Genomic DNA, 26,321 nt, shown 5'->3' with positions numbered 1-26,321 from the left:
TTAAAGGGCAAAATCTTTGAACAAACTTCACAAAAGAAGTTACAAGAATAGTCTATAAGCATATACGAAGATGCTCCTCATCATTTGTTATTAGGGAAATGCAAATTAAACCACAGTGAGATACCACTTAACCTACCTAGAATAGCTAAAATTAAGAAGACTGAAAAGATCGTGTGGTGGCAAGGATGTAAAGCAAAAACGGAATGTTGATTAATTACTGATGCTGATGTAAAATGGTACGTGCACCTACCTTATCACCCAGTAATTCATTCCTAGATATTTAACTTAGAGAAATGAAAGTATATGTCCACAGAAGACTCGTATACAAAATGTTCGTAGTACATTATTCATAGTAGCCTCTAACTACAAACAATCCAAATGTTCATCAGTAAGTGAATGGATAAACATAATTGTGATAAATTCATATAATTCAATGAAAAGGAATGACCTACTTATGTATGCAACAGTGTGGTTGTATCTCAGAAACATTATGCTGAAACGAAAAATAGCCAGACACAAAAGAGTACAGACTGTATGATTCCATTTATATGAAATTCTAGGACAAGCAAGCCTAAATTTTCATAACATTAGGTTTCTCAGTGGTTGTCTGGGGCCAGGGGTGATATGAAAAAGATATTGACTGCAAAGGGGCATGAGAAGCCTTCTGTTGTGATGGAAACGTTCTGCAAGTTGGTTGGGATTATGGTTATACTGGTGTGTACATTTATCGAAAAATGTGTACACATTGAACTGTACACTTAAAATGGGTGCACTTTACTGTATGTAACTTACACCTTAATAAGTTGATTTATAAAGTTTAAAATAGATTTAAAATTAATCCTAAAATTGAATCTTCAAACTAAAACAATCATTTACTTAACTTTCGAATCAGTATTCTAACTGTATATACTTAATGGGACATGATCTTGAGACAGAAAGTACTGTGAAGAAATACTTAACTTTACTTGGTGGTTTTGTTTTTGAAAGAGGTTGTGTTACAGTATTTTCGGATAGAACTAATGAGTAAATATGTTGATGTATCAATAGTTGTGAACTGGGATTCTGACTGTAGGAAAAGGGAAATAAATGTGAAATGGAGGAAGGTGAGGAATACTACATTAGATTTGAGTTAGAGTTGTCATTACGAACTCACGTTTTTAAAAAGACATGTATTTCCTAGCTTTGTCCACTTAAAGGGCCTAGAAGCAGTGACACCTCAGGCATTGAATACACCTGACACCCAGATCTTGGTTTCAAAATGCCACTGCCCACTAAAAAACCCCTAGTGGAAATGGTTGATTTCAGGTGTGGTACAGGGTTAAAAAAACAAGGTGAACCTGAAGCATCTTGTTTTAGGAGGTAAGAATGTGTTTGAGCACCAAGGAGGATATGTCAAAAGGAAACAAGATTGAAGGGACACTATAAATTAAATATGAAGAGTCTACGATGATATTTTTTTAAGCATAACGTATATACCTTAAAAAACATTAGTATATATTTTATATATTATATTTAAGTACGTATGTAGATAAGAGAGAGAGAAAAGGGGGAAAAAGCTAATTTTTATTTTATAGAAGAATGCTAACTTTTAAATATGGAAGGTAGTGTAATTAGAACACTACTGTTTCTAATCTTCAGTGCAATAATTGAAATGAAGATCATGAATGCAGGGTGTTTGAAACCATTGGCTGTTGGGACAAGATACTGACACTGTCTTAAGTAACACCTCACAATTGCATACTTATTTCAAAGAGAAGAAATAACTACATTGAGAGATCTGACAGTACCTTAACCACTTCAAGTTTAGCATCACCAGTGAGACAGACTGACATTATGTGTGTCCTCATGAGTGCAATAAGAATTACGAAGCATCATTATGTATTTCTCACGAAGTAGCAATCAGACAAATCCAGAATTTGGGATAGCGTACATTCAACTGACTTCAACTGACATTCAGCTGACTCCTCAAAATAAAAAGTCCATGTCCATGGAGTCAAGGCAAAAGGGGTTTGGCATTAGAGGCAGAGTGGAGGCAGTGTTCTAAATGTAAAGAGACATAACCAAATGTAATTGTTGAATTTTGATTGAATCCTACAGAAAGCTTTAAAATATCAAACATTTTGACAACAATTGAGGAAAATTGGAATGTGACCTCTGTATTACATGTTATAATGACAGTGTTGAATTTCTTCAAGTCTAATAATGATACTTGGTTATACAGCTGAATGTCCTATTCCTAGGAGATGCAACTGAATTATTTAAGGATACAGTTTCATGATGTCCACAAGTTATTTTCAAGTAGATTAAAAGAAAGGAGTATATATGTCTGTGTATAAAGATAAAACAAATATAACAAAATGTTAACAGTTGTTGAAACTTAAGTGATGGGTATACAGGTTATTCATTGTACTGTTTCAGTTTTTCTGTGGGTTTAAAATATTCAGAATAAAAATCAAGGGGAGAAAAATATCTTGTTCTGAATTACTCTCAAGATGTATAAGCTTGAAATTTTCTAGGAGAGTTATTGGCAAATAGTGTTAATTTTCAATTCATTTGAACTGTCTACTATATTCCAGAGACTGTTAGAATTAGAGGGACTTTAGAGATTATCCTATCTGGGTCCCTTATTCATACAGGTGAGGAAATAAGTCCAACAGTAATAGAGTCACCTATTGAAATCACATGGTAAGCCAGTAGTAGCACTTGGACAGTGAATTCAGCTCTCCTATTTTCCAGGATATTGCTCTTCCCAATGTACCATGCTACCTCTTCCAGTAAAAGGACTTTGTTGTAGGTAAAGTTGAACTAAGAAAAATACTGTGTATTATTTTTCTTCCCAGTGTATCTTCAATATGTTCCCCCGCATTTTGACAGTATTGTCAGACTGTGTTTGATCTCTTGATCTGTAGGTCAGGAATTTAGTCAAAGACTTATGCTACTTTTGATAATTGCTCTCCTAGAAATTTTTTGATCATCTGGTTTGAGCTCTGTGTTTTTTGTCATTTATTTTTATCATCCTCTAGTTTAAGCTATGAAGAAGGACATCCTTCTCACTCTGAAACAGATCTCCTTCAGAGACAGACTTTTGCAGCCTCTCATCAGCTTCCTGGATATGCTGCCACACCTCAGCCAACCGGTAAAAATTCTCTTATGAAATATACCACAAATCTGGGTGCATTTAGTGAATAAGAAGAAAAATCAATTTTCACATGTTGGGTTATGAAAGTATACGGAACATAACAGTCTCATGGGAAATGTTAAAATGAAAATGAGATTAAAAGCTTTATCTTTTACTGCTAGGGAATATCTGTATAATTAGTAGGGAGATCTCTTTTTCATGCATCTCTGTAGATTTTAAATTATAATTATGCTTGAGCAAATTAATATTTGTTGCTATTCATAATAAAACAGTTTAGGGTTGTAGAACTTCTGGCCTCAAATGTCAGAGATTCCTTTTTAAAATAGGATCCGGAATATCATTTTATATTAACATATATTTTTACTTTGGGATACATTTTATCTTCAAATGTAGGTCTTTCTGGAATATTTGATACTAGTGTGAACAATGCCAGCACTAACACTAAAGAATCTTCAGTGATGAATTTTCTCTCTGCTGTTGAATCCCGAACTGCTCAGGCTGCTTCTTCAGGAACTACTCTTTTACCACAATTCAGGGCCCCATCCTGGCAGACAGGTGATTCTTTGTTTTCAGAATTTTTAAGTCCTTTAAAAATATGGATAAAATTTCACTTTTGATAATCTTGTCATTATAGTAGTGTGGCTGAGAGTGATGTTAATTATTGATTTTCCAGTGAACTTTAAAACCTGGAATTTTTCACTATTTTAAGGTGGACAAAATTCAAGAAATTGTTACTAGCAGAAATTCGGTTTTAGCACTCTGATGAAAACTAGCAAGTTGAAGAAGGTAGGTAATTGTTAAAGATAAATCCTAGATATCAAGTTTTTATCTGGCAATTTAAGTAGTTACTTGTTTACTTGAGAGGAGGAAAGATTAAATTTTTTTTTCCTATTTCACCTTTGTAGAGGTGTAATTGACATATAAAACTGTAAGATATTTAAGGTGTACATTGTGGTGATTTGATATACATTTACATTGTGAAAGAACCCCCACATCTGGTTAATTAACACAGCTATCACTTCACATATTTATCTTTTGTGGGGGGCAGTTGGTGAAAGATTAAATTTCATTTCTTTTAGTGACTTTGGGCTGGATAGGTGTGGTATAGTAAAAAAAAAAAACAATCTTGGAACTGATTTCATCATTAGAGTTATGTAAAGTTATCTTTAACTGAACAGAGTAAGTCAATCTTTAATAAAAGCCATTCCAAGTTGATATATTATGTACTTTTCTTTTTAAAATTTATTTATTTACTTTTATTTTTGGCTGCGTTGGGTCTTCGTTACTGTGCACGGGCTTTTTCTCTAGTTGGGGTGAGCAGGGGCTACTCTTTGTTGCAGTGCGCAGGCTTCTCATTGTGGTGGCTTCTCTTGTTGCGGAGCATGGGCTCCAGGTGTGTGGGCTTCAGTAGTTGCGGCGCACAGGCTTAGTTGCTCTGCGGCATGTAGGATCTTCCCCAGACCAGGGCTCGAACCTATGTCCCTTACACTGGCAGGCGGATTCTCAACTACTGCACCACCAGGGAAGTCCTATTATGTAGTTTTCTGTTTTATTTTTCTTATTTCATTTTTCAACTGTTCCCCCGCCCCAAAAGTGTATATACTTTTATTTTTTGCCGGATGACAGAAAGGTTAGTTTTTTTTTTTAAGGTTTCATTTTAAAGAATATATTTTTAAGTAATAGCTATAGGAAATAATATTTTACATTCTGATATAAACTCCATTAATAGAGCTTCTCAGTATGTCTTAGAAACATTTTTTCTGCTTCCAAAGAAACAATGTTTTACTGTGAAATAAAACAGTATTAAAAAACACAATAGGGGACTTCCCTGGTGGTCCAATGGTTAAGAATCCGCCTTCCAACACAGGGGATGCAGGTTCAATCCCTGGTTGGGCAACTAAGCCCACACGCCGCAACTAGAGATCCCACGGGCCACAACTAGAGAGAAGCCCATGCGCCACAATAAAAGATACCATGTGCTGCAACGAAGATCCCGTGTGCTGCAACTAAGACCCAATGCAGCCAAATAAATAAATAAATATTAAAAAAATAAAGCTACACAATAGCTTCATTTTTTGCTTCCTGGAATAATTTTACATTACATGTATTGAGTTAGACTTTCTATCTCAGTTTCTATAATTACATTATTTTAAACATTAATTCTAAGTGCTGTTTTTTCCTTCAAGAGTAGCTAGATATTTTCTGTCCTTGTAATGGTAATCCTTTTTCTGTCTGCATTGCGAGGCTTGTGGGATCTCAGTTTCCTGACCAGGGATTGAACCTGGGCCCCAGCAGTGAAAGTGCCGAGTCCTAACCACTGGACCGCCGGGGAATTCCCACTTTTTTGACGTTTAATGGAAAGAGTTGAAAGAAGAATATTTTTGAAAAGGGCCAGAGAATCTTTTTTCCCCAATTCTTCCAAAATGAAAAAGAATTTTTTTTAAAGGAAATTCACTAAAAAATATGTAAACAGACTTAGAGAACGAACTTATGGTTACCAGGGAGGAAGAGTAGAGGGGAGGGATAGACTTGGAGTTCGGGATTGACATGTACACACTGGTATATTTAAAATAGATAACCAACAAGGACCTACTGTACAGCAAAGGGAACGCTGCTCAGTGTTCTGTAATAACCTAAATAGGAATAGAATTTGAAAAAGAATAGCTACATGTATATGTATAACTGAATCATTTTGTTGTACACCTGAAACTAACACAACATTGTTAATCAGTGGTGCTCCAATATAAGATAAAATTTTTTAAATGTAAACAATAAAAAGGTGTATAGAATGGAAAGTGATAGTTCCTAATTACAGTCCCCCTTTTTAGAGAAGAGTTAACAGTTTGGTATTTACTCTTCTTTAATATCTTTGTACATCAAAACTTTTTTTGTATATCCACCTAAGCAATGTTTATAGCATCAGTATTATTAGGATATGCCATAATTATTTTACCAGTCTCCTCTTGATGGATATTCAGGTTGTTTCTACCTGTTATTCACAATAACTATAATGAATGTCTTGTTTGAATCTTTGTGTCCACTTATTTCCATAGGGTAAATTTCTAGAAATGGAACTTTTGGATCGCATGGGTATAACATGTTTTTACTTTTGCCATATGTGGCAAGAATGCTGTCCTGAAATGTTAATACTCTCTTCTTGACAGTGCTTTATTAATTTCTGATCAGCTTCTTTTGATAAGCATGCATCTATTGTTATGAGAAGTTGTTCATAGGAAGTCAAAACTTGAAATGCAAGGAATTTTAAAAATGCATTTATTTTGATAAAAGAAGCTGCACTATTAATCTCACTATTATTTTCAGATTTATTATGTTAAATGTAGGCAGTTCAGTTTCAATTTTAATGTTATGAACATTTTAGTTTGTCCATTGGTATTTTGCATTGGGATTTCAAGGGAAATTAATCATTAGAGATTATGTACATTTTCACTGTTTTCTTAATTATCAAATGACCTTATCTGACTATATATATGTATAATCTCATATTTGTAACAATCATACATATGAATTGCTGATACCTTTGTAATTTTGTTCCTGCCTTATGAAAGCTAGCTATTTTGAAATGTATTTTTGAAAATTTATGTGCAGAACTAATTTGTCAGGCTTTTCAGTTTTAAAGAGATTTTGATGGATTGAAGGTTATGTAAGTTTTATAAGTCTGTATTATGAAAGCAGATACAAGTGTTTGTGCTGTAACTGCATGAGCATATTTGTTTTCTTTTCATAGGTATGCATTCCTCAGCAGCAACCGAGCTGTTTGTTACTGGACCTTTGCCAACCACTGGAGCACTTCCACCCTCCGCCCTCCCTGCTTATCAGCATCCCACCACCTTCAGCAATAGAAACTTTGCCACCACCTCACCTTTGGTGCTTCAGGATTCAACTTTTAACACTACATCCAATGGAATTTTAAATCCTCATGATCCTTTGCTGCAAATCAAGACTTCCCAGGGAACTGTTCCAACCGCTTTGGCATTTGAGCGCCTGGGCAGTTCTGCGATAAGTAACAGCATACCACCTCAGTCTTCAACATACCGCTCAGCTCAAGAATCTGCACCCCATCTTTTACAACCTCAATTTAGTTTGTTGCCTTCAGCACTTGGAGGAGCCCAGCAAACTCCTCAAGCCTACGGTTCAACTCTCTTTACTAGTTCTACTGCTTCCATTGAAAGAGCTCTTCTTCGAGAATGTAGTGTTATTAAACACCATCAGCGGCCTTCAGGTACTCAGTCTATTCAGGCACAACTGACTGGTTCACAGCATTCCTTACACAGTTATCTATCAAATGCAAGTGTGGTTAATTTTCAGGAAACAAGCAGGCAGTCATCTTTATCCTGTAACCCAATTGGAGATTCTACTCAGGTGAGCAATGGAGGATTGCAACAGAAGACATCCCAGGTCTCAGTGGAACTTGCTCAGTCCTATTCATCTGCAATTCCATCATCAGGGTATCCTCCTTCTACAAAAGTAAAAAGCTGTTCTACAAAACAACCACTAACATCAGCCAAGTCCCCCAAACCTCAAAGTATAATTCCTCCTGTGCAAACACTAAGCTATTCCAAACCTTTACATAACCAGAGTTCTGTAATATCAGGCCAAGCACAAATTTATTCTACAGCGCAGCTACCAAGCCTTTTATCAGTTAGCCAGTCTCAAAATTATGGTTTAGTACAGCCACATAATGTGCCATCTATTGTTCATTCACATGTTTATAGGTCCAGCAAAGTTGAGAAGTTGCCATCTTTATATAAAACATTGACTTTTTCTGGGTCATCTCAGACTATAACTTCTGAAAATCCAACACTTAATTATTCTTCTGATCAGCAAGAGGTATTATCGTCAGTTACAAATGAGAATTACCCTGCTCAAACAAGAGATCTGTCTTCAGTTAGCCAGTCTCAGAGCTACTCATCTGGTCACTCTCAGGGTTTATCACCAGTTAGCCAGACACAGGTTAGCTACTCATCTCAGTCACAAGTTTTGTCAGTTGTTAGTCCTTCAGAAAGCTATGCTTCAGGGCAGTCCCTAACATTAACAGCCCCTTCTCTTTCTTATTCTTCTGCCTCTCGGGCTCAGAATATGCCAGATTCTAGCCCAACTCAGAATTATATTTCTATGCATTCTTCCCAAAATGCTCAGACTCAAGGGTCATCATCTCCCCAGTCCCAAAAGTTTTTGCCTGTTGTCCAGTCATCATCTTTTGCGTCCTCTACTCATTGTCAGACATTACAGAATAACATACCTTCCCCTGATCCAAAGTCTTACGCTGAAAGAAAACTTGACTCAAATGTGTATACATCTTCAAAGCAAGGGGATGATTTTCCAATGCAAGAGTTACAGGTATTACAGCCGCAAGTATCTCTTGAGTCATCAACCCAAAGGCTATCTGATGGGGAAATTAATGTTCCAGAGTCAGCTTATAAGGTGTCAAAGACAGATGACAGATATTCCCAGAGCATAATCAGAAGTAATTCCCATCTTGAAGATCAAGTTGTTGGGATTGTTCTACAGGAGTCAAAAAAAGAAGAAAACATAGTTGGTTCAGTGGCACAGCTTAACCAGCAAGTTGGCCAAGTCAATAATGCAGCAACCCTTGATATAAAGAAGACAACTAATTTAATGCAAACTCCACAAATAAGGTTGAATACTAAAGACCTAAACCAGCAGCATTCTCTTATACAGAAGGTACATGAAGCCAAGGTCCAGGAGCAGCATGATCAAATAATTAATGCCTCATCTCAGATTCAAATTCCAAATAATGCTTTAGGGCATGGCCATCAGGCATCTCTTCCTAATACACAGGTCCTTTTAGATTCTGCCTGTGATTTACAAATTCTTCAGCAGTCAATACTACAGGCCGGTTTAGGACAAGTAAAGGCATCTCTACAAGTACAGCGTGTTCAAAGTCCTCAACAAATAGTACATCCTTTCCTTCAAATGGATGGTCATATTATTCAGAGCAATGGCGATCATTCTCAGCAGCAACTCCATCCTCAAAATTCTGAAATTATGAAAATGGACCTCTCTGAGTCTTCAAAACCATTACAACAACATCTAACAACAAAGGGCCATTTTAGTGAAACAAATCAACATGATTCAAAGAATCATTTTGTTTCTCTTGGATCAATATGTTTCCCAGAGGCGATGCTCCTCAGTGATGAAAGAAATATTTTGTCAAATGTAGATGATATCTTAGCAGCTACAGCAGCAGCTTGTGGGGTCACACCTTCTGATTTTTCCAAGTCAACTTCAAATGAAACCATTCCTGCTGTTGAAGATGGTGATTCTAAATCTCATTTTCAGCAATCATTAGATGTCGGGCATGTGACGTCAGATTTTAACTCCATAGCAGCTACAGTAGGAAAGCCACCGAATATAAATGATATTTCCTTAAATGGAAATCAAGTTACTGTAAACCTTTCACCAGTACCTACTCTTCAGTCAAAGATGACTCTTGATCAACAGCACATTGAAACACCTGGTCAAACTAAAGCTTCTAAAGTAACTTCACCAGTGGTTGGGCCGGGTCATGAAGTCCAGGAGCAAAGTTCTGGCCCATTCAAGAAACAGTCTGCTACCAATCATGAACCTGAAGAAGATAGCGAAGTACCTGTTGATAGTACATTAAATAATAACAGAAATCAAGAGTTTGTTTCTAGTAGTAGAAGTATAAGTGGAGAGAGTGCTACATCGGAGAGTGAATTCACTTTAGGGGGTGATGACAGTGGTGTGTCAGTGAACCCGACTAGGAGTACACTTGCACTGTTGGCCATGGCCCAACCTGGGGAGCCAATCAGCATCAAGATTGAAGAGGAAAACCAAGATTTAATGCATTTTAACCTTCAGAAGAAGAAAACTAAAGGAAAAGGGCAAACTAAAGAGGAAGACAACAGTAATCAAAAACAGCTGAAAAGACCCGCCCAAGGCAAACGCCAGAATCCAAGGGGAACAGATATATATTTGCCGTATACTCCCCCTTCCTCGGAAAGCTGCCATGATGGTTATCAGCATCAAGAAAAAATGAGACAGAAGATCAAAGAAGTAGAGGAAAAACAGCCAGAAGTCAAAACCGGATTCATTGCCTCTTTCTTAGATTTTCTGAAGTCTGGGCCCAAGCAGCAGTTTTCCACTCTTGCTGTACGAATGCCTAACAGGACTAGACGACCAGGAACCCAGACCGTTCGTACATTTTGTCCCCCACCACTTCCAAAGACTGCATGTGCAACACCCACACCTTTAGTGTCTGAAACTGGGGGTAACAGTCCGTCAGAAAAAGCTGATAACGAACTTAAAAACTCGGAACATTTATCTTCACTTTCTTCTGATGAAGATGATCCTGGAGTATGCAGTCGTGATATTTATAAAAGCACCTCTACTACCTTAAATACTTCGGATGCCACTTCTGATAAAAAGAAGAAAACAGGTAAAGTTTTAAAATTTAGATTCATAATTATGGCTTTCCACTTTAATTTTTCTGGCTCTATACCAAGTTTTATGCTTTCTTAGCTTGAAGCAGGTCTGCATTTTTCAGGACAAAATGCATAGGTAGGTATCTCCTTATTAAATAAGGAGACTTATTTTTTTAAATGTTCCTTGCCTATAGGAAAGTTCTGGGTTTTAGGCTGAGTAGTTCTGGTTTTTCTCAGCTTTTTACCACATGCAGCATCATTTACATAGTGCACTATCCAGACTTTTCTAACCTGAGACATCTTGAAGTGGCTCATGGATATGAGGCATTGTATTGAGGCCCATGTTGTTATATAAACTGGCATATTTTCTTGGTATGCTAATTTTGCCTAAAGATTAACATTTTACTATTAAGTATGGTTATTTTGTGTGCAGCATGCAGATTAATATAATTAAGTTAAAACTTTAAAAATTTTGTGCTGGGGCTTCCCTGGTGGCGCAGTGGTTGAGAGTCTGCCTGCCAGTGCCGGGGACACGGGTTCGTGCGCCGGTCCGGGAAGATCCCACATGCCGCGGAGCGGCTGGGCCCGTGAGCCATGGCCGCTGAGCCTACGCGTCTGGAGCCTGTGCTCCGCAACAGGAGAGGCCACAACAGTGAGAGGCCCGTGTACCACAAAAAAAAAAAAAAAAAATTGTGCTGGTTCCAAAGTATATGCCCAAATCCTTGGGTGTGTGTTTCACTTTATTCTGTAGTTAAGGGGACATTTCGAGGAACTGTTTTGAGAAGCACTGCCTTATGTAAATGATTGACAAGTAGTATAAAAGTTACTATTTTAAAGAGCATGCTCAGCTTCCCTGGTGGTGCAGTGGTTAGGAATCCGCCTACCAATGCAGGAGACAAGAGTTCGAGCCCTGGTCCGGGAGGACCCCACATGCCGCAGAGTAACTGGGCTCGTGTGCTACAACTACTGAGCCTGCGCTCTAGAGTCCACGAGCCACAACTACTGAGCCTGCGAGCAACAACTACTGAAGCCCGCGCACCTAGAGCCCGTGCTTCACAACAAGAGAAGCCACCACGATGAAAAGCCTGCACACTGCAACGCAGAGTAGCCCCCAGTCGCCACAACTAGAGAAAGCCCGCGCACAGCAACAAAGGCCCAACAGCCAAAAATAAATAAAAATAAAATAAATAAATTTGAAAAATAAAAGCTTTAAAAAAAATCATGCTAAGGAAAAACATACTTATAACAATAAAATAGCTACCACCTCTGTGCCAGGAACTATTAGCAATGCTATAAGATGTGCTTTGTTATCTCCAATATACAGATGATATAACAGACTAAATGAATTTTCCAGGTCCATACAGTCAGTAAATGGAAGAGCTGAAATCCAAACTCAGGTTTATCTGGTTCTAGAATCTGTATTCCTGCCTTCCTCCTTTTTTTTTTTTTTTTTTTTAATAATTAATTGTTTGGCTGCGTTGGGTCTTTGTTGCTGCATGCGGGCTTTTCTCTAGTTGTGGTGAGCGGGGGCTACCCTTCGTTGCGCTGCACGGGCTTCTCATTGCAGTGGCTTGTCTTTGTTGCGGAGCACACCTGTGCAGGCTTCAGTAGTTGTGGCTCGCAGGCTCAGTAGTTCTGGTGCACGGGCTTAGTCGCTCCATGGCATGTGGGATCTTCCCAGACCAGGACTTGAACCCGTGTTCCCTGCATTGGCAGGAGGATTCTTAACCACTGCACCACCAGGGAAGCCCCTGCCTACCTCTTTTGTATGAATAGAGTGGTGCTTTATGAGTAAAACCTTGTTTTGTGATGTACTTTTCAGCTTCTCTCCAGATTTGAGACTACCTTTTTAACTACTAGAGTAATATGAAACAGCTGGTATCCCAAATACTCTATCAGCATAAATTTCTGCTAAAACATTTGCAAAGAATTCTCATTTTGTTATACAAGGAAATTAGCATAATGGAAAATCATTGTTAGAGTCAAAACATTAGAGATGTGGCTAATCCTAGTAAGGTTTTACATTCTATTCCCCCAGTTCAGAGTTCTTTGCAATTACTGTTATATTCCCTCCTATGTTCCTAGAGCAAACATTTTATAATCTCTGTTATAAAACATGAATCTAGAACTAGTTTCTTCCAGACAACAGTTATTATCTCATTTTTAGTTAAAAATCACCACCATCAACCCGATCCTTACAAATAGGTCTTTGAAGTTCTCCCTTTACCATCCCCATTGCCTCCTCATCTGTGAGAACTCATCATCTCTTGCTTGGACTATTGCAACGGACTTCTCATTAGAATCCTTCCCATCAGTCTCTACACCAGTCCGTCCTCCGCATTGTCATCAAACTTAACAAAAAAGGAAAACCAATTGTTACTTCTCTGCTTTGAAATGCTTCTTGTTGCTCCATGGGAAAAAATTATAATGTGTAAAAATTCTCCCTTTCCATGTTTCACTCTTGCTCCGCCCTTTCCACTTCCCCTCTTCTGTGACAACTGAATTTCTCATTGTTCCTTGGACCTGTGAGCCCCTGTCACAATTGTGCTCCTTTTGGACAGGTTTTTTTCTACCTAGGCCTTCCTCTTGATTTTTTAGCCCAGCAGACACTTAGTTATCTTTGAAGACCATCTTCAAAGTCACTTTGTGGAAGTTACTCCTGGCAGAATTAGTGCTCATATCCTCTAAATTCCCACAGCCCTTAAATATTTCTGAAGGGCAGAAGTTTTAAATTGCAGCAAGGTCTAGTTTATCCAATTTTCCTTTTATGATTTGCGCTTTTTGTATCCTAAGAAATCTTCGCCTAGCCCATAGTCACAAAAATTTTCTCCTGTTCTCTTCTAGGAATTTTAGAATTTTGCATTTTACATTTAAGTCTAGGGTCCCTTTTGATTTTTTTTTTTTTTTGGTATAAGATATGTGGTATGGGTTGAAGTTAATTTTTTTGCACGTAGAAGTCCAGCTTTTCCAGCACATTTGTTGAAAAGACAGTCCTTTCTCCATTGAGTGCTTTTTGCACCTTTGTCAAAAATTAATTGTGTGAATTCATATTTGTGTGAATCTATTTCTGGACTCTCAATTCTGTCACATTGATCTATGTGTTTATGCTTTCACCAGTACCACACTGTCTTAATTGCTATAGCTTTACAGTAAATCTTGAATGAAATAAGGCAGTGTGAGTCTTCCAAATCTGTTCTTTTTCAAAATTGTTTTGCCTATTCTAGTTCCTTTCCATTTCCATTTAAATGTTCAAGTCAGCTGTTGGTATCTACAAAAAAATCCTTCTGGGATTTTGATTTCCTTGAATCTGTGGCAATTTGAGGAACACTAAACTGTTAACAATGAGCCTTAATTCATGCACACATTTGATTTCTCTCACTAGTCTTGTGTAGTTTTTGGCATATAGATCCTGCTTTGTTAGATTTATTCCTAAGTTTTTTGGGGTGCTATTTATTGTGACACTTTCTGAAATTTTCAGATTCCAATTATGCATTAGTAGATTATAAAAATAGTTATTTTTTATACGTTTATCTTAAATCCGCACAACTGATTTATTTTAAGACTTTTTTAATGGGAATTCCCTGGCGGTCTAGTGGTTGGGACTCCACAATTCCACTGCAGGGGGCACAGTTTCGATCCCTGGTTGGGAAACTAGGATCCCGTAAGCCATGTGGCACGGCCAAAAAAAAAAATGGTTTTTAAAAATTAGATTCCATAGGATTTTCTATGTAGAAAATGATGTCATCTGCAAATAAGGATAGTTTTATTTCTTCTTTTCCAGTCTAATGCTTTTTCATTCCTGTCTTAATATACAGGACTTCCTATGCAATGTTTAATAAGAGTGCTGAGTGTGGACATCCTGAACATGTTCTTGATCTTTGGGAGAAAGAAATCAGTCTTTCACCATTAACTATGATGTTCACTGTAGGTTTTTGTAGATGCCTTTTTTTATTGCATTAAAGAAGTTCCTTATATTTTATAGTTTGCCAACAGTTTTTATAATGAATGGAGGTTGAATTTTGTCAAATGCTTTTTCTTCATCTATTTAAATGATCATGTAGTTTTCTTCTGTAGTCTGTCAGTATGGTGAATTACATTGATTGATTGTTAAATATATCTGTGGCCTTGCATTCTCAGGATAAACTCCACTGACTGATATATTATCTCATTTATACATTGATGGATTCAGTTTTCTAATTTTTTTGTATCTGTGTTCACAATGAATATTAGTCTGTAGTATTCTTTTTGTAATGCCTTTGTCTGGTTTTGGTATCTGGTTATTGCTGACCTCATAAGTGAGTTGGGGAGTATTCCCTTCTTCTCTATTTTCTGCAAGAGATTGGGTAGTATTGTTTCTTCCCCAAATGTTTGGTTGAATTTGCTAGTGAAACCATCTGGACCTGGAGTTTTCTATGAATTAAATTTCTCTGACAGAACTATTCAACTAGTCTGTTTCTTCTTGACTGTGTTTTGTATCTTTGAAGGAATTGGTCCATTTCATTAAGTTGTCAAATTTATGAATATAGAGTTGTTAGTAGCATTTCCTCATTATCTTTTTAATTTCTGTAGGTCTTGTAGTGATTCCCACTCTTACAGTCTTTTTTTAAAAAATAAAATATGGCCTTTTTTAAAAAAAAATTATTTATTTTTGGCTGCACTGGGTCTTTGTTGGTGCATGTGGGCTTTCTCTAGTTGCAGCGAGTTGGGGGCTACTCTTCACTGCGGTGCGTGGGCTTCTCATTGCAGTGGCTTCTTGTGTTGCGGGGCACGGGCTCTAGGTATGCAGGCTTCGGTAGTTGTGGCATGCAGGCTCAGTAGTTGTAGCACATGGGTCCCACTCTTACAGTCTTGATGTTGGTCATTTGTGTCTTCTGTCTTCATCTTCGTTAGTCTGGATAGAAGTTTATTAATTTTATTGATCTCTTCAGAAGACCAGCTTTTAGTTTCATCGATTTTTCTCCTTTGTTGACAATTTCACTGATTTCTGCTATTTTCATTAATTCCTTTTTCTGTTTGATTTTGGTTTATTATGTGCTAGTATTTTTTTTTCTAGTTTCATATGGTAGAAGCCTAAATTGCTGATTTCAGACCTCTATTCTTTTCTGCTTTAAGCATTTAATGTTACAAACTTCTTTCTAAGCCCTGCTTTAGCTATGTCCCACAGATTTTATTTTTATTATTTGTTTTTATTTTCTTTTGTTCTAAAAGTTTTAAAAATTCCATTTGGTGCTTTCTTTTTGATCTATGAGTTATTTAGAATCATATTTTAAGATATTCAAATATTTGGGAATTTTCCAGACATCTGTCCTTTATTGATTTCTACTTTGTGTAAGTTCAATTCTTTAAAATTTTTAAGGTTAGCTTTATAGACCAGAATATGGTTGATCTTGATAAATGTTCCAGTGCACTTTAAAAGAATGTGTATTCTGCTGTTGTGTGGATTGTTGTATAAATGTCAATTAGATCAAGTTGGTTGTTAGTGCTGTTCAGATTCTTCTCCTTGCTGGTTATCTGTTTACTTGTTCTGTCAATTACTGCGAGAGGATTTCCAAAGCTTCCAAGTATGCTTGTAGATTTGTCTGTTTTGCTTTTCATTTCTATCTGTTATTGCTTTGTGTATTTTGACCTCTGTTTTTAGATATGTACACAGTTAGGATTGTTAAGTCTTAGCGAATTGACCCTTTTATCAGTATATAATATCCTTCTTTTTCCTTGGTAATAATCTTTATTCTGAAGTCTACTTTGTCTGTTATCAATGTAGCCACTCCAGGTTTCTTTTGATGAATTGCATGTATATCTTTTTCCATCCTTTACCTTTAACCTATCTGTGACGTTATATTTAATGTGGGTATTTTGTAGACAGTTTATAGTTCAGTTTTGTCTTTTTTAAAAAAACTCTAATCTCATAATCTCTCAGCTAGAATGTTTAGACCATTTACATTTAATGTAATTATTGATATAGTTCAATCTTCCATTTTATCGTTTTCTGTTTCCCCCCTTTTTTGTTCCTGTCTCCTCTTTCCTATCTTTAAAATAAAAATTATTTGAACTTTTTTACTATTTTATTTTTAAATTTATCTCTTTCTTTTTTGGCTGTATCCTTTTGTATTATGTTTTTAGTGGTTGACATAGTGATTACAATCCACTTAGTTAATATTTTTGCTACTTAAAATGTAAAAACCGGAAAACCATAGAGATCTCTTTACTCTTGCCCTTATGTTATATATATTTGTCCTATATATTACCTCTACATATATTGAAAACCCTGATAGAGAAGTAATTTTTGCTTTCAACAGTCATATATATTCTAAATAACTTAACAGGAGCAGAATAGTCTATTGTATTTACCCAGATATTTATAATTGCTGTTGCACTTCCTTTATTCCTGATGTTCCAGGTTTCCCTCTGGTATCATTTCCTTTCAACACAAAGAAGTTTTCCATTTTTAAGACTTTTTCTTTGATTTTCAGGATTGTAATTATTTGTCTGGATAAGGTTTATCCTGTTTGGAGTTCATTGAGCTTTTTGAATCTATAAAATGTATCTCTTTTTCCAAATTAGAGAAGTTTGGGGACGTTATTTTTTTCTGCACCAATCTCTCTCCTATGGGACTCCAATGACATAAATGTAAAATATTTTTATATTGTTACTCAGGTTCCTGAGGTTCTGTTTATTTCTTTTTCAATCTTTTTTCCCCCTCTGTTCTTCAGATTGTATAATTTCTATTGGTCTGTCTTCAAGTTCATTGACTTTTTTGCCTTCTCAATTCTGCTACTGAGCCTATCCAGTGAATTTTTTATTTCAGATATTTTTTTCAATTCTAAAATTTACATTTGGTTCTTTTTTCTAGTTCCAATGTCTCTGCTGAGAACTTACATATTTCCATTCATTTCAAAAGTATGTTCACCTTACCCCAGGGAGCCATGGTTATGATAGCTGCCTTCAAGTCTTTGATAATTTTTAACATCTGAGTCACCTTAGAGTGGCATCTGCCAATTATCTTTTCCCTTTGAAGATTGGTCACATTTTTCTGGTTCTTAATATATTGAGCAGTCTTGGATTATATCCTGGACATTTTGAGTACAGTACTGTAAGACTCTGGGTTCTATTAAAATCCTCTGCAGAATGTTGATTTGTTTTGTTTTAGCAGGCAGTCAGACCATAAGTTCTGTCTCATCTTTGAGTGATGGTCTGAAGTTAGTTCAGTTTTCAAAGCCTTTGCTCTGGTGCTTTGGATCTGTCGGAGCAGTTAGTCTGGAACTTGGGTGGATGGTAGACTGCTATAGTTTAGATCTCAAAGACTTTGCTATACTAGTTCGGGTATATTCTGCATATGTGCAGTTTAGGCATGAAACTAAGATTTGTGTAGGTTCATGCACAGAATTAGAGGATACCACTCTCCAGTTCTCTCTTCCCTGGGAATTTCCCTACACGCCCAGCCCTCAGGGTTCCCTTTCCCAGACATTTGGCTAGAAAGCTGGAATTTTCCTTGGATTTTTTTTAGCTGCTTATGCTTTAACACAATTCTGTACAACTAGGACTGCCCTTGGGGCAGCACACTGAGAGAAGAGAAAAAAGGACAGGGAATCCTCCTACATGTTTTTCCCCAACTTTATTGAGATATAATTGACATACAACATTTTCTACTCTCTTCATGCCATAGGAGCCCATGCCCCATCCAGGTGCCTCTGGTACACCAAAAAGACAGGTCTTCTGTTCGGGTTTAAGATGTCAGGTTTACTGCCTTTGCGTTGCAGCTCTGTGACTTGGGTTGCCCTTGCGGCAGGGCTGGGAGAGAGAAAGAGAAGAAAAAAGAAATGACAGTGGCCCCCCACATTCTTACTTCGCATGGGGCTCCTTTCCACTCCTCGAGGTCCAGAAAGACAGATTTTCTTGGAGTTTTTGTTGTCTGTGTCCTGTGTAGTTCTGCATAAGGGCCACCCTCTAGTCAATGCTAGGTGATAAGAGAGGAAGGAAAGTGAGGAAACACCTCTATATAATTATTTCAGTTTGGGCTTCCCTCCCCAGTCTGCCTGCAGTTACTAACTTTGCAGAGTCTTCAGGTAGTTGCATTTTATGTTTTGTCCAGAGTTTTTATTTGTAATAAGTAGGTCTAGTGGACTTAACTTCATCTTGGTTGGCACCAGAAGCCTTTCATGAATTTTTTAAAATTTGTCTTACAGGTTAAGTCGTTATTTCTGATGCTCAAACTGTCCTGTAATGGGCCAGTAGGAGCCCCTTCAATGTTTTGAGATTTTGATTGTGATTACATTGAATTCACAAATTAATTTTAAGGGAGAATTGTTAATCTCTACAATATTGTCTTCTCATCCACTTATGGAATGTAGTGTTTTTCTACTTATTCAGATCTTATTTTATGTCTTTTAATATCTTATCATTTTTTTCCACATAGATATTCTATATTATAGTATCTAAAAAATACTAGTTTTACTAGTATTTTAAATATAATTTTCCCCATAGTGTTCTCTCATTGGTTACTGATAATATATGACAATGATTGATTTCTGTGTCTCCATCATGTGTTTGGCATTTTTGTTGCATTTCTATTTTAACAGTTTTTCCACCTGATTCTCTTGCATTCTTAAGTAGATGATTATATCTTCTAAAAATAATGGTAATTTATCTGGTTTTTTTTTTTGGTAACTTATTTTATTGGCTCAGGCCTCTGTTGTTTAATAGTAGCAATGATAGCAAGCATCCTGGCCTCCTTCTTGATATTTAGTAAAATATGTAGTGTTTGACTATGAAATATATTTGTCAGTTTCTAGTATACCATACTCTTTAAGAAGATATCCTTATGTTTTGAAGTTCTTAAGATTATTTTAAAATTAACAATGAGCATTGAATTTTGTCAGATGCCTTTTTGAGCTGGTTCTGGTAAATCTGCTTTCTTTTACCCCCACATTCATCTATTACTCGATTTCTTAATGCTAAACCTCTTTTTAAAAATTTCTACCATGAACTCTGCTTGGTCATGATGAATTGCTTTAGTCCACTGTAAGATTTAAGTTGCTAGTATTTTATTTGGGATTTTTACACCTAGATTCATAAATGAAGTGAATGTATCGTATTTTTTGTCTTAATCTTGTTCATTTTTGTATTCAGGAATATGCTGACCTTACAAATTGAATTAGGAAAGCTTTTATATTTGTTTAAATTTTAAAAAGCTTATTATATATAATTGGGATTTCTAAGAATATATCTGGAACTCTCTAGTTTTTTCCTGATAGTTTGATCTATCTGGGCCAATTTAAGAATGGCATATTTTCTAGTAAAATCATCTCTTTCATTTAGATTTTAAAATTTGTTGTTATAAAGTTGTACATACTATTACCTCATAAGTTTGTAGTCTCCTCTGTTTCTGTAGGTATGTTCTTTCTTGTTCCAACTGATTATTTGAATCTTTTTCCTTATCAATCTGTGGAAGACTTGCCTATTTAATCGTTCTTTTCAAAGAACCAATGTACTTTTTTTTTCTTTTTTTTTTTTTTCCTCATCATTTTTTATTCACTTTTTCTTAATTTCTGTTTTTATCAGTTCTTTTTCCCTATCTTCCCTGGGTTGAATATTCTCTTTCTGGCTAGTTTGTTATTTGTTTGCTGTCTAATGAATGGCATTAAAGTTGTATGTTTCCTTTTTTCTTTCGCTACACTCTGGCTCTATTCCTCTGGTTTCAATTTTTAATGCTCTCACTGTCCTTTCTAAATGGTTTGTCATTTCATTTGATTTCCTTTTAACCCAAGAGTTATTAAGAATAGTGGGGTCTTGCCTGTTTCCCAGTAGATTTTTGGTTTTTTGGTTGTTTTTGGTATTCCTTTAATACTAACTTATGGCCCTGTTGTATTGTGGTCAAAGGAATATGAATTAAGTAATGTCTACATTTTGAAATTTGTGGAAATTTTGTTACTAGCTTGGTAAATGGTCAATTTTTATAAATATCCCATGAGTACCAAGTGCTAATAGGTTTTATTTGTAATATTGTTCAAGTCCTTTATATCTTTTTATTTTTTGTGTAATGTAATAAATGATATTAGGTTATTTAACAAAATGTGTATGTACATGTTGCAAGTAAATGATAGGTCTGGAATTTGCCTTAAACTATCCCAGCAAATATAAAAGAGGTGACAGAAAGATAAATTTATCAAAATGTTTGTGGTTGTTACAGTTGGGTTATGGTATGTGAGGGTTTGTATAGTCTTATATATGTTTTAAATCTTTAATAAAAAGGTTTTTAAAAATCCTCCCTATCCTTATTTGTTTCTAGATTGCTTCATCTGTTGATTACTGAAAAGGGTGTGTTGAAGTATCCAGCTATGTTTTATTGTTTTTCTAATACTGTGTAGTTGTTTTGAACCCATGTAATTGGGTGTTTGAAATTTTACTACAGTTAAATTTCCTTTTATCATAATAAAATCTCTTTTTCACATTTAATTTCCCATTTTGGTTTTTAATATTGCCATACTAATCTTATTGTTAGCATTTTTAGTATATTTTCCATATCTCTTCTTTCAGAATATTTTTTTCTTGTGAGATATAACTCACATATGGAAATATGATACACATAAGAAAAACACGCAGAAAATTCCCATAAATTTGAAAATGCAGATATTAGTTAAGACATATTCCCTGACCACAATGCAGTAATTTCATAAAAAAATAGCAGAAAGGAAAAAAGAGACAAATAAAAGTAAGTTTTTCTTTCTAAAACTTCTAAATAACTTCTGCTAACTTCTAAATAACTCATGGCTTTAAAAGGAAACCAAAGCTGAAATGACAACTCACTTAGGACAGTGGAGCATCATATTTTGGAACCAAGGGGTTGTGCCAGGAATGTGTGGGGCAAAGAAGAAAATTTATGGTGTTAAATGCTACTCATTAGAAAGCAAGAAAGTTCAAAAATAAATTGAGTGTTAAAGTAAATCCAGCTCATAATCTGTAGAACTAACCACTGTCTGAGTTGGATGGTAATCACCTCCTTGCTTTTCTTTTATAAATTTTACCACCTGTGTATGTATCCCTGTACTTTTGTTTGGCCCATTTAAAAACTTCTTATAAAGAGCATCATACAGTATTGATAAGTTTTTCCTTCTGCTAATTTGGAAGCTATTCTTTTTATAAAATATTTCCTTAACTTTTTATTATGGAAATTTCAAACATAAAGTTACAAAGGTTGGTATAATTAAACCGATCTATGAATCACTCAGTTTCAGTAATCATCAATACATGGTCAGTCTTATTTCATTCTTATCTTTACCTACCCTCTCACCCCCCACCCCCCCGATGATTTTAATGAAATATTTCTGTTCTTTACCTGGAGATAATAGGGATTACAATATGCATTTTCACTTTCTCAAAACCCATTAGTATCTTACTCTCCTCCTGAATAACATAAAGACTCTGAGCACTAAAACTCCATTTTACCCCCTCCTAACTTTAATGTTACCATGTATTTTAATATTTGCGTTTTTTTCTTTCTGGCCACGCCACGTGGCTTGTGGGATCTTAGTTCCCCAACCAGGAATCAAACCCTGTCTCCCGGCAGTAGAGGTGCGGAGTCCTAACCACTAGACCACCAGGGAATTCCCCCACGTATTTTAATTCTATCCTGTTTTCTAATACTCAACAAGAAATAGTGTATTAAATAGTCAGTGTTTGCTTAGGTTTATTTATATATTTACCATATTGCCCTCCATTCTTTCTTGCACCTCACATCTCCTTGGGATGACAAGCTTATGACTAAAGCATGTCCCTTGCAGTTTCTTTTTCTGAGGGTCTGCTGGTGGCCGTATCTCTGTTTTTGTTCATAGATAGCTATGTGATTTGTTTTGCCATGTAACTTAGAGTGTATTTTCAAAATTCAGTGACATTGCTATAATAAAATCCCTTTTATTTCTTCATTCATCCATTATTTATAAGAACAATGTTTCCCAGTTCCTTTATCAATAAAAATGAAGGACAGAAATAAAATTGGTTGTAAAACCTATCTCAATAAGTAATATTCACCCATGAGTCCATAAACGAGTAAGTTTTAAATGCCACATCCACTCAAAAGAAGCATTCATTTTACATTTACATTTGTTTTACATTAAATTTGAAAAAATATTAATTTAGATCTACGGTATTATGTGTTGTAAGTATTATAATGTTAGAAGTGTTTAATATATAGAGCCTTCTGGTCACAAGACATAAATTGATTTCCATTTATATACATTTTTGAGGCAGAAAGTATGATGTATAGTTATAGTAGCATAAAAATATTTTACATTAGGATAAAATTCTGTAATCTAATCTTGAATGATTAGATTATTTTCCCATTGTTATTGAGATATGATTGATGTACAAACTGTATAAGTTCAAGATATACAGCACAGTGACTTGATAATTAGATTATTCATTTGTATTTCCTCAACAGGCCTCCCTTTGATTGGGAGGAGTCATATAAATGTATGAGGATAGTTTTAATTTGGGATACAGATCAGGTAGGCTGGCTGGTGACAGCTATTAGACCACCCCCCCCAGCCCCTCCTCCCCCCTAATTAGCTAGAATAAGGGAGAGATGTACTCTAGTTGCCAAGCACTGTAGTTCACTCATTTCCCTTGCCTATCTGCTTTTCCATTTTCTTTTGTGTTTCATAGGTCTGGATTTGTGTTGGGCTCTGCTTTGATTCCCTCTCAACCCCTCCTGTAGGCAGATAGAGTTCACTTTCTTCAGGGAACAGTTTTTACATTTTGGCCTGTGATCAAGCCACCCCTGCTGCCTACAGCTCAGCATAAGCAAGGGGATCACTGCCCTTCCTGTTTTATTTACTTATTATTGTATATGTTATTATTTTAGTTCATCAGCACTACTCAAAATTACTGCTGCAGTGCTACATGTTCTTTATATTTGTTTCTCAGCCTGGAGCTTCTCTATCAGCTCTAGGCTTCAAAGTCCTTTTTTAACAGCTTTGTTAAATTATAATTCACATATCATAACATCCACCCATTTAAAGTGTACAATTCAGTGGGTTTGTAGAATTGTATAACCGTGACCACAATCTAATTTTAGAATATTTTCATTATCCAAAAAGAAACCCATTATTAGTCAGTCTCTACACCCACACTCACACCCAATGATAGGCAACCACTAATCTATCTTCGCTATAGATTTGCCCTTTTTTGGACATTTCATGTAAAAGAAATCATATAATATTTGACCTTTTGTGACTAGCTTCTTTCATTTAATGTAATGTTTTCAGTGTTTATTCATGGTGTAGCATATATCAGTACTTCATTCCTTTTTATTCCCTAATAATGTGGATATACCACATTTTGTGTATCCATTCATCAGCTGATGGACATTTGGGTTTTTTCCACTTTTTGGCCATTAGGAATAATGCTGCTGTCAACATTCATATACAGGTATTTGTGTAGATTTATTTATTTAGAAAGTGGAATTTAGAAGTGGAATTCCTTGGTTATATGCTTAACATTTTGAGGAATGGCCGAACTATTTTCCATAGTGGCTGTACCATTTTACATTCTCTTCAGCAAGGTACAAGGGTTGTAGTTTCTCCTCACACCTGCTAGCATGTTATTGCATGTGAGATTGCAATTATCTACTGAAGTTGCATTGAGCTAATGACTTATAGCGTTGAATGGCCTTTCATGTGCTTATTGACAATTTTTATGTCTTCTTTGGACAAATAGGTCCTTGCTCACTTTTTTTTTTTTTTAATAAATTTTATTTATTTATTTAGGCTGTGTTGGGTCTTCGTTGCTGTGCGCAGGCTATCTCTAGTTGCGGTGAGTGGGAGCTACTCTTCGTTGCGGTGCATGGGCTTCTCATTGCGGTGGCTTCTCGTTGTGGAGCACGGGCTCTAGGCCCACGGGCTTCAGTAGCTGTGGCACGTGGGTTCAATAGTTTTGGCACACGGGCCCTAGAGCACAGGCTCAGTAGCTGTGGCGCACGGGCTTAGTTGCTCCGCAGCATGTGGGATCTTCCCAGACCAGGGTTCAAACTCGTGTCCCCTGCATTGGCAGGTGGGTTCTTAACCACTGTGCCACCAGGGAAGCCCTTGCTCACTTTTTAAATTGGGTTATTTGTCTTTTTTATCATTGAGGTGTAAGAGTTCTTTATATATCCTGGATACAAATCTCTAGCAAGTACATGATTTGTAAGCAGTGTTTCCCATTCTGTAGGTTCTTTCCACTTTTGTGATGGCATCAATTGCAGCACAAGTTTTAAGTTTTGATGAAGTCCAGCTTATTTTTTTCTTTTGTTACATGTAGGGTCATGAACATTTGTACCTGTTTTTCTTCTAAGAGTTTCATGATTTTAACTTTCACATTTATGTCTATGATCCACTTTCAGTTAATTTTTGTATATGGTGTGAGGTAGACATCCAACTTTATTCTTCATTCCTATCTAGTTGTCCCAGCACCATTTGTTAAAAAGCTTTTTCATTTTTCCCCCATTGAATGGTTTTGGCACCCTTGTTGAAAATCATTTCACCATAAATACAGAGTTTATTTCTGGACTTTAATTCTACTCTTTTGATCTATATGTCAATCCTTAATCCACCATCACACTGTCTTAATTACTAAAGCTTTGTGGTAAAGTTTTGAAATTTCTGAAATGTGAGTCTTCCAACTTTATTCTTTGCAGGATTTCTTTTGGCTATTCTGGCTCTCTTGCATTTCCATATGAATTTTAGGAATAGTTTGTCAGCTTCTGCCAAAAATGCAGCTAGGATTTTTATAGGGATTATGCCGATTCTTTTTTTTTTTTTTTGGCTGCACCACACAGCATATAGAATCTTAGTTCCCTGGCCAGGGATCAAACCCACACCCCCTACAGTGGGGGTGGAAGCGTGGAGTCTTAACCACTGGACCGACAGGGTAGTCCTTGATTCTTTTAATCAGTTTGGGAGTTTGCCATCTTTACAACGTTGACATTTCCTATCCATGAGCACAGGATGTTTCTCCACTTATTTAGACCTTTAATTCTTTCAACAATGTTTATAGGTCTCAGAATATAAACTTTGTACTTCTTTCATTAAATTTATTCCTAAATAGTTTCTTCTTTTTGATGATATTATAAATGGAATTTTGTTCTAAATTTGTTTTTGGATGGCTCATTGAAAGCATTTCGAAATACAATTGATTTATATATTTATCTTATGCCCTGCAAACTTGCTAAATTTATTTATTCTAATAGTTTTTTAGTGGATTCCTTAGGATTTTCTGTATACAAGATCATTTCATCTGCAGATACAGTTTTATTTCTTCAGACATCCTTCTTAGGGGGAAGCATCTCATTTTTTACCGTTAAGTATGATGTTAACTGTGGGTTTTTTGTAGATGGCCTTTATCAGGTTGAAGAAGTTCCCTTCTATTTTTAAGTTCTTGAGTGTTTTTATCATGAAAGTGTTTAAATTCATGATACTGAATTTTGCCAAATGCTTTTTCTGTACCTATTCTGATGATCCTGTGGTTTTGTCCTTTATTATATTAATATGGTGATTGATTGATTTTCAGCTGTTAAAACCAAGCATGCATTCCTAGGATAAAAGCCACTTGGTTATGATGTATAATTCTTTTCAGTGTTGGTATATTTGCTCATATTTTGCTGAAGGTTTTTGTGTTTGTATTCATAAGGGATACTGGTCTGTAGTTTTTTCATGATATTTTTGTCTGGTTTAGGTATTGGAATAATACTGGCCTTGAATGAGTTGGGAAGTGTTTCCTCTTAT

At 35.9% G+C, this 26,321-nt stretch overlaps 1 protein-coding gene across 13 annotated transcripts in view; it reads left to right on the top strand.

The window, feature by feature from the left end:
• Window positions 1–26,321, top strand: part of QSER1 (glutamine and serine rich 1) — an 84,593-nt gene that overhangs the window by 36,338 nt on the left and 21,934 nt on the right. For 10 of the 13 annotated variants that reach the window (XM_089914976.1, XM_089914974.1, XM_089914975.1 and 7 more), the window contains 3 exons: window positions 3,024–3,136; window positions 3,533–3,694; window positions 6,885–10,580. In XM_089914976.1, the coding sequence (XP_089771102.1) occupies window positions 3,598–3,694; window positions 6,885–10,580 (3,793 nt within the window). In that variant the 5' untranslated portion in view covers window positions 3,024–3,136; window positions 3,533–3,597. Of the gene's footprint in view, window positions 1–6; window positions 237–3,023; window positions 3,137–3,532; window positions 3,695–3,848; window positions 3,926–6,884; window positions 10,581–26,321 lie in introns of those variants that run through there. The other 3 variants (XM_089914980.1, XM_089914973.1, XM_022583687.3) reach the window with 3 other exon arrangements.

Source organism: Delphinapterus leucas, chromosome 7 (assembly GCF_059928025.1).
Source record: "Delphinapterus leucas isolate spDelLeu-1000000601 "Yukka" chromosome 7, BTC_Dleu_Yukka2, whole genome shotgun sequence".
NCBI classification, from domain to species: domain Eukaryota; kingdom Metazoa; phylum Chordata; class Mammalia; order Artiodactyla; family Monodontidae; genus Delphinapterus; species Delphinapterus leucas.
This window is presented reverse-complemented; position numbering and strand designations above follow the sequence as displayed.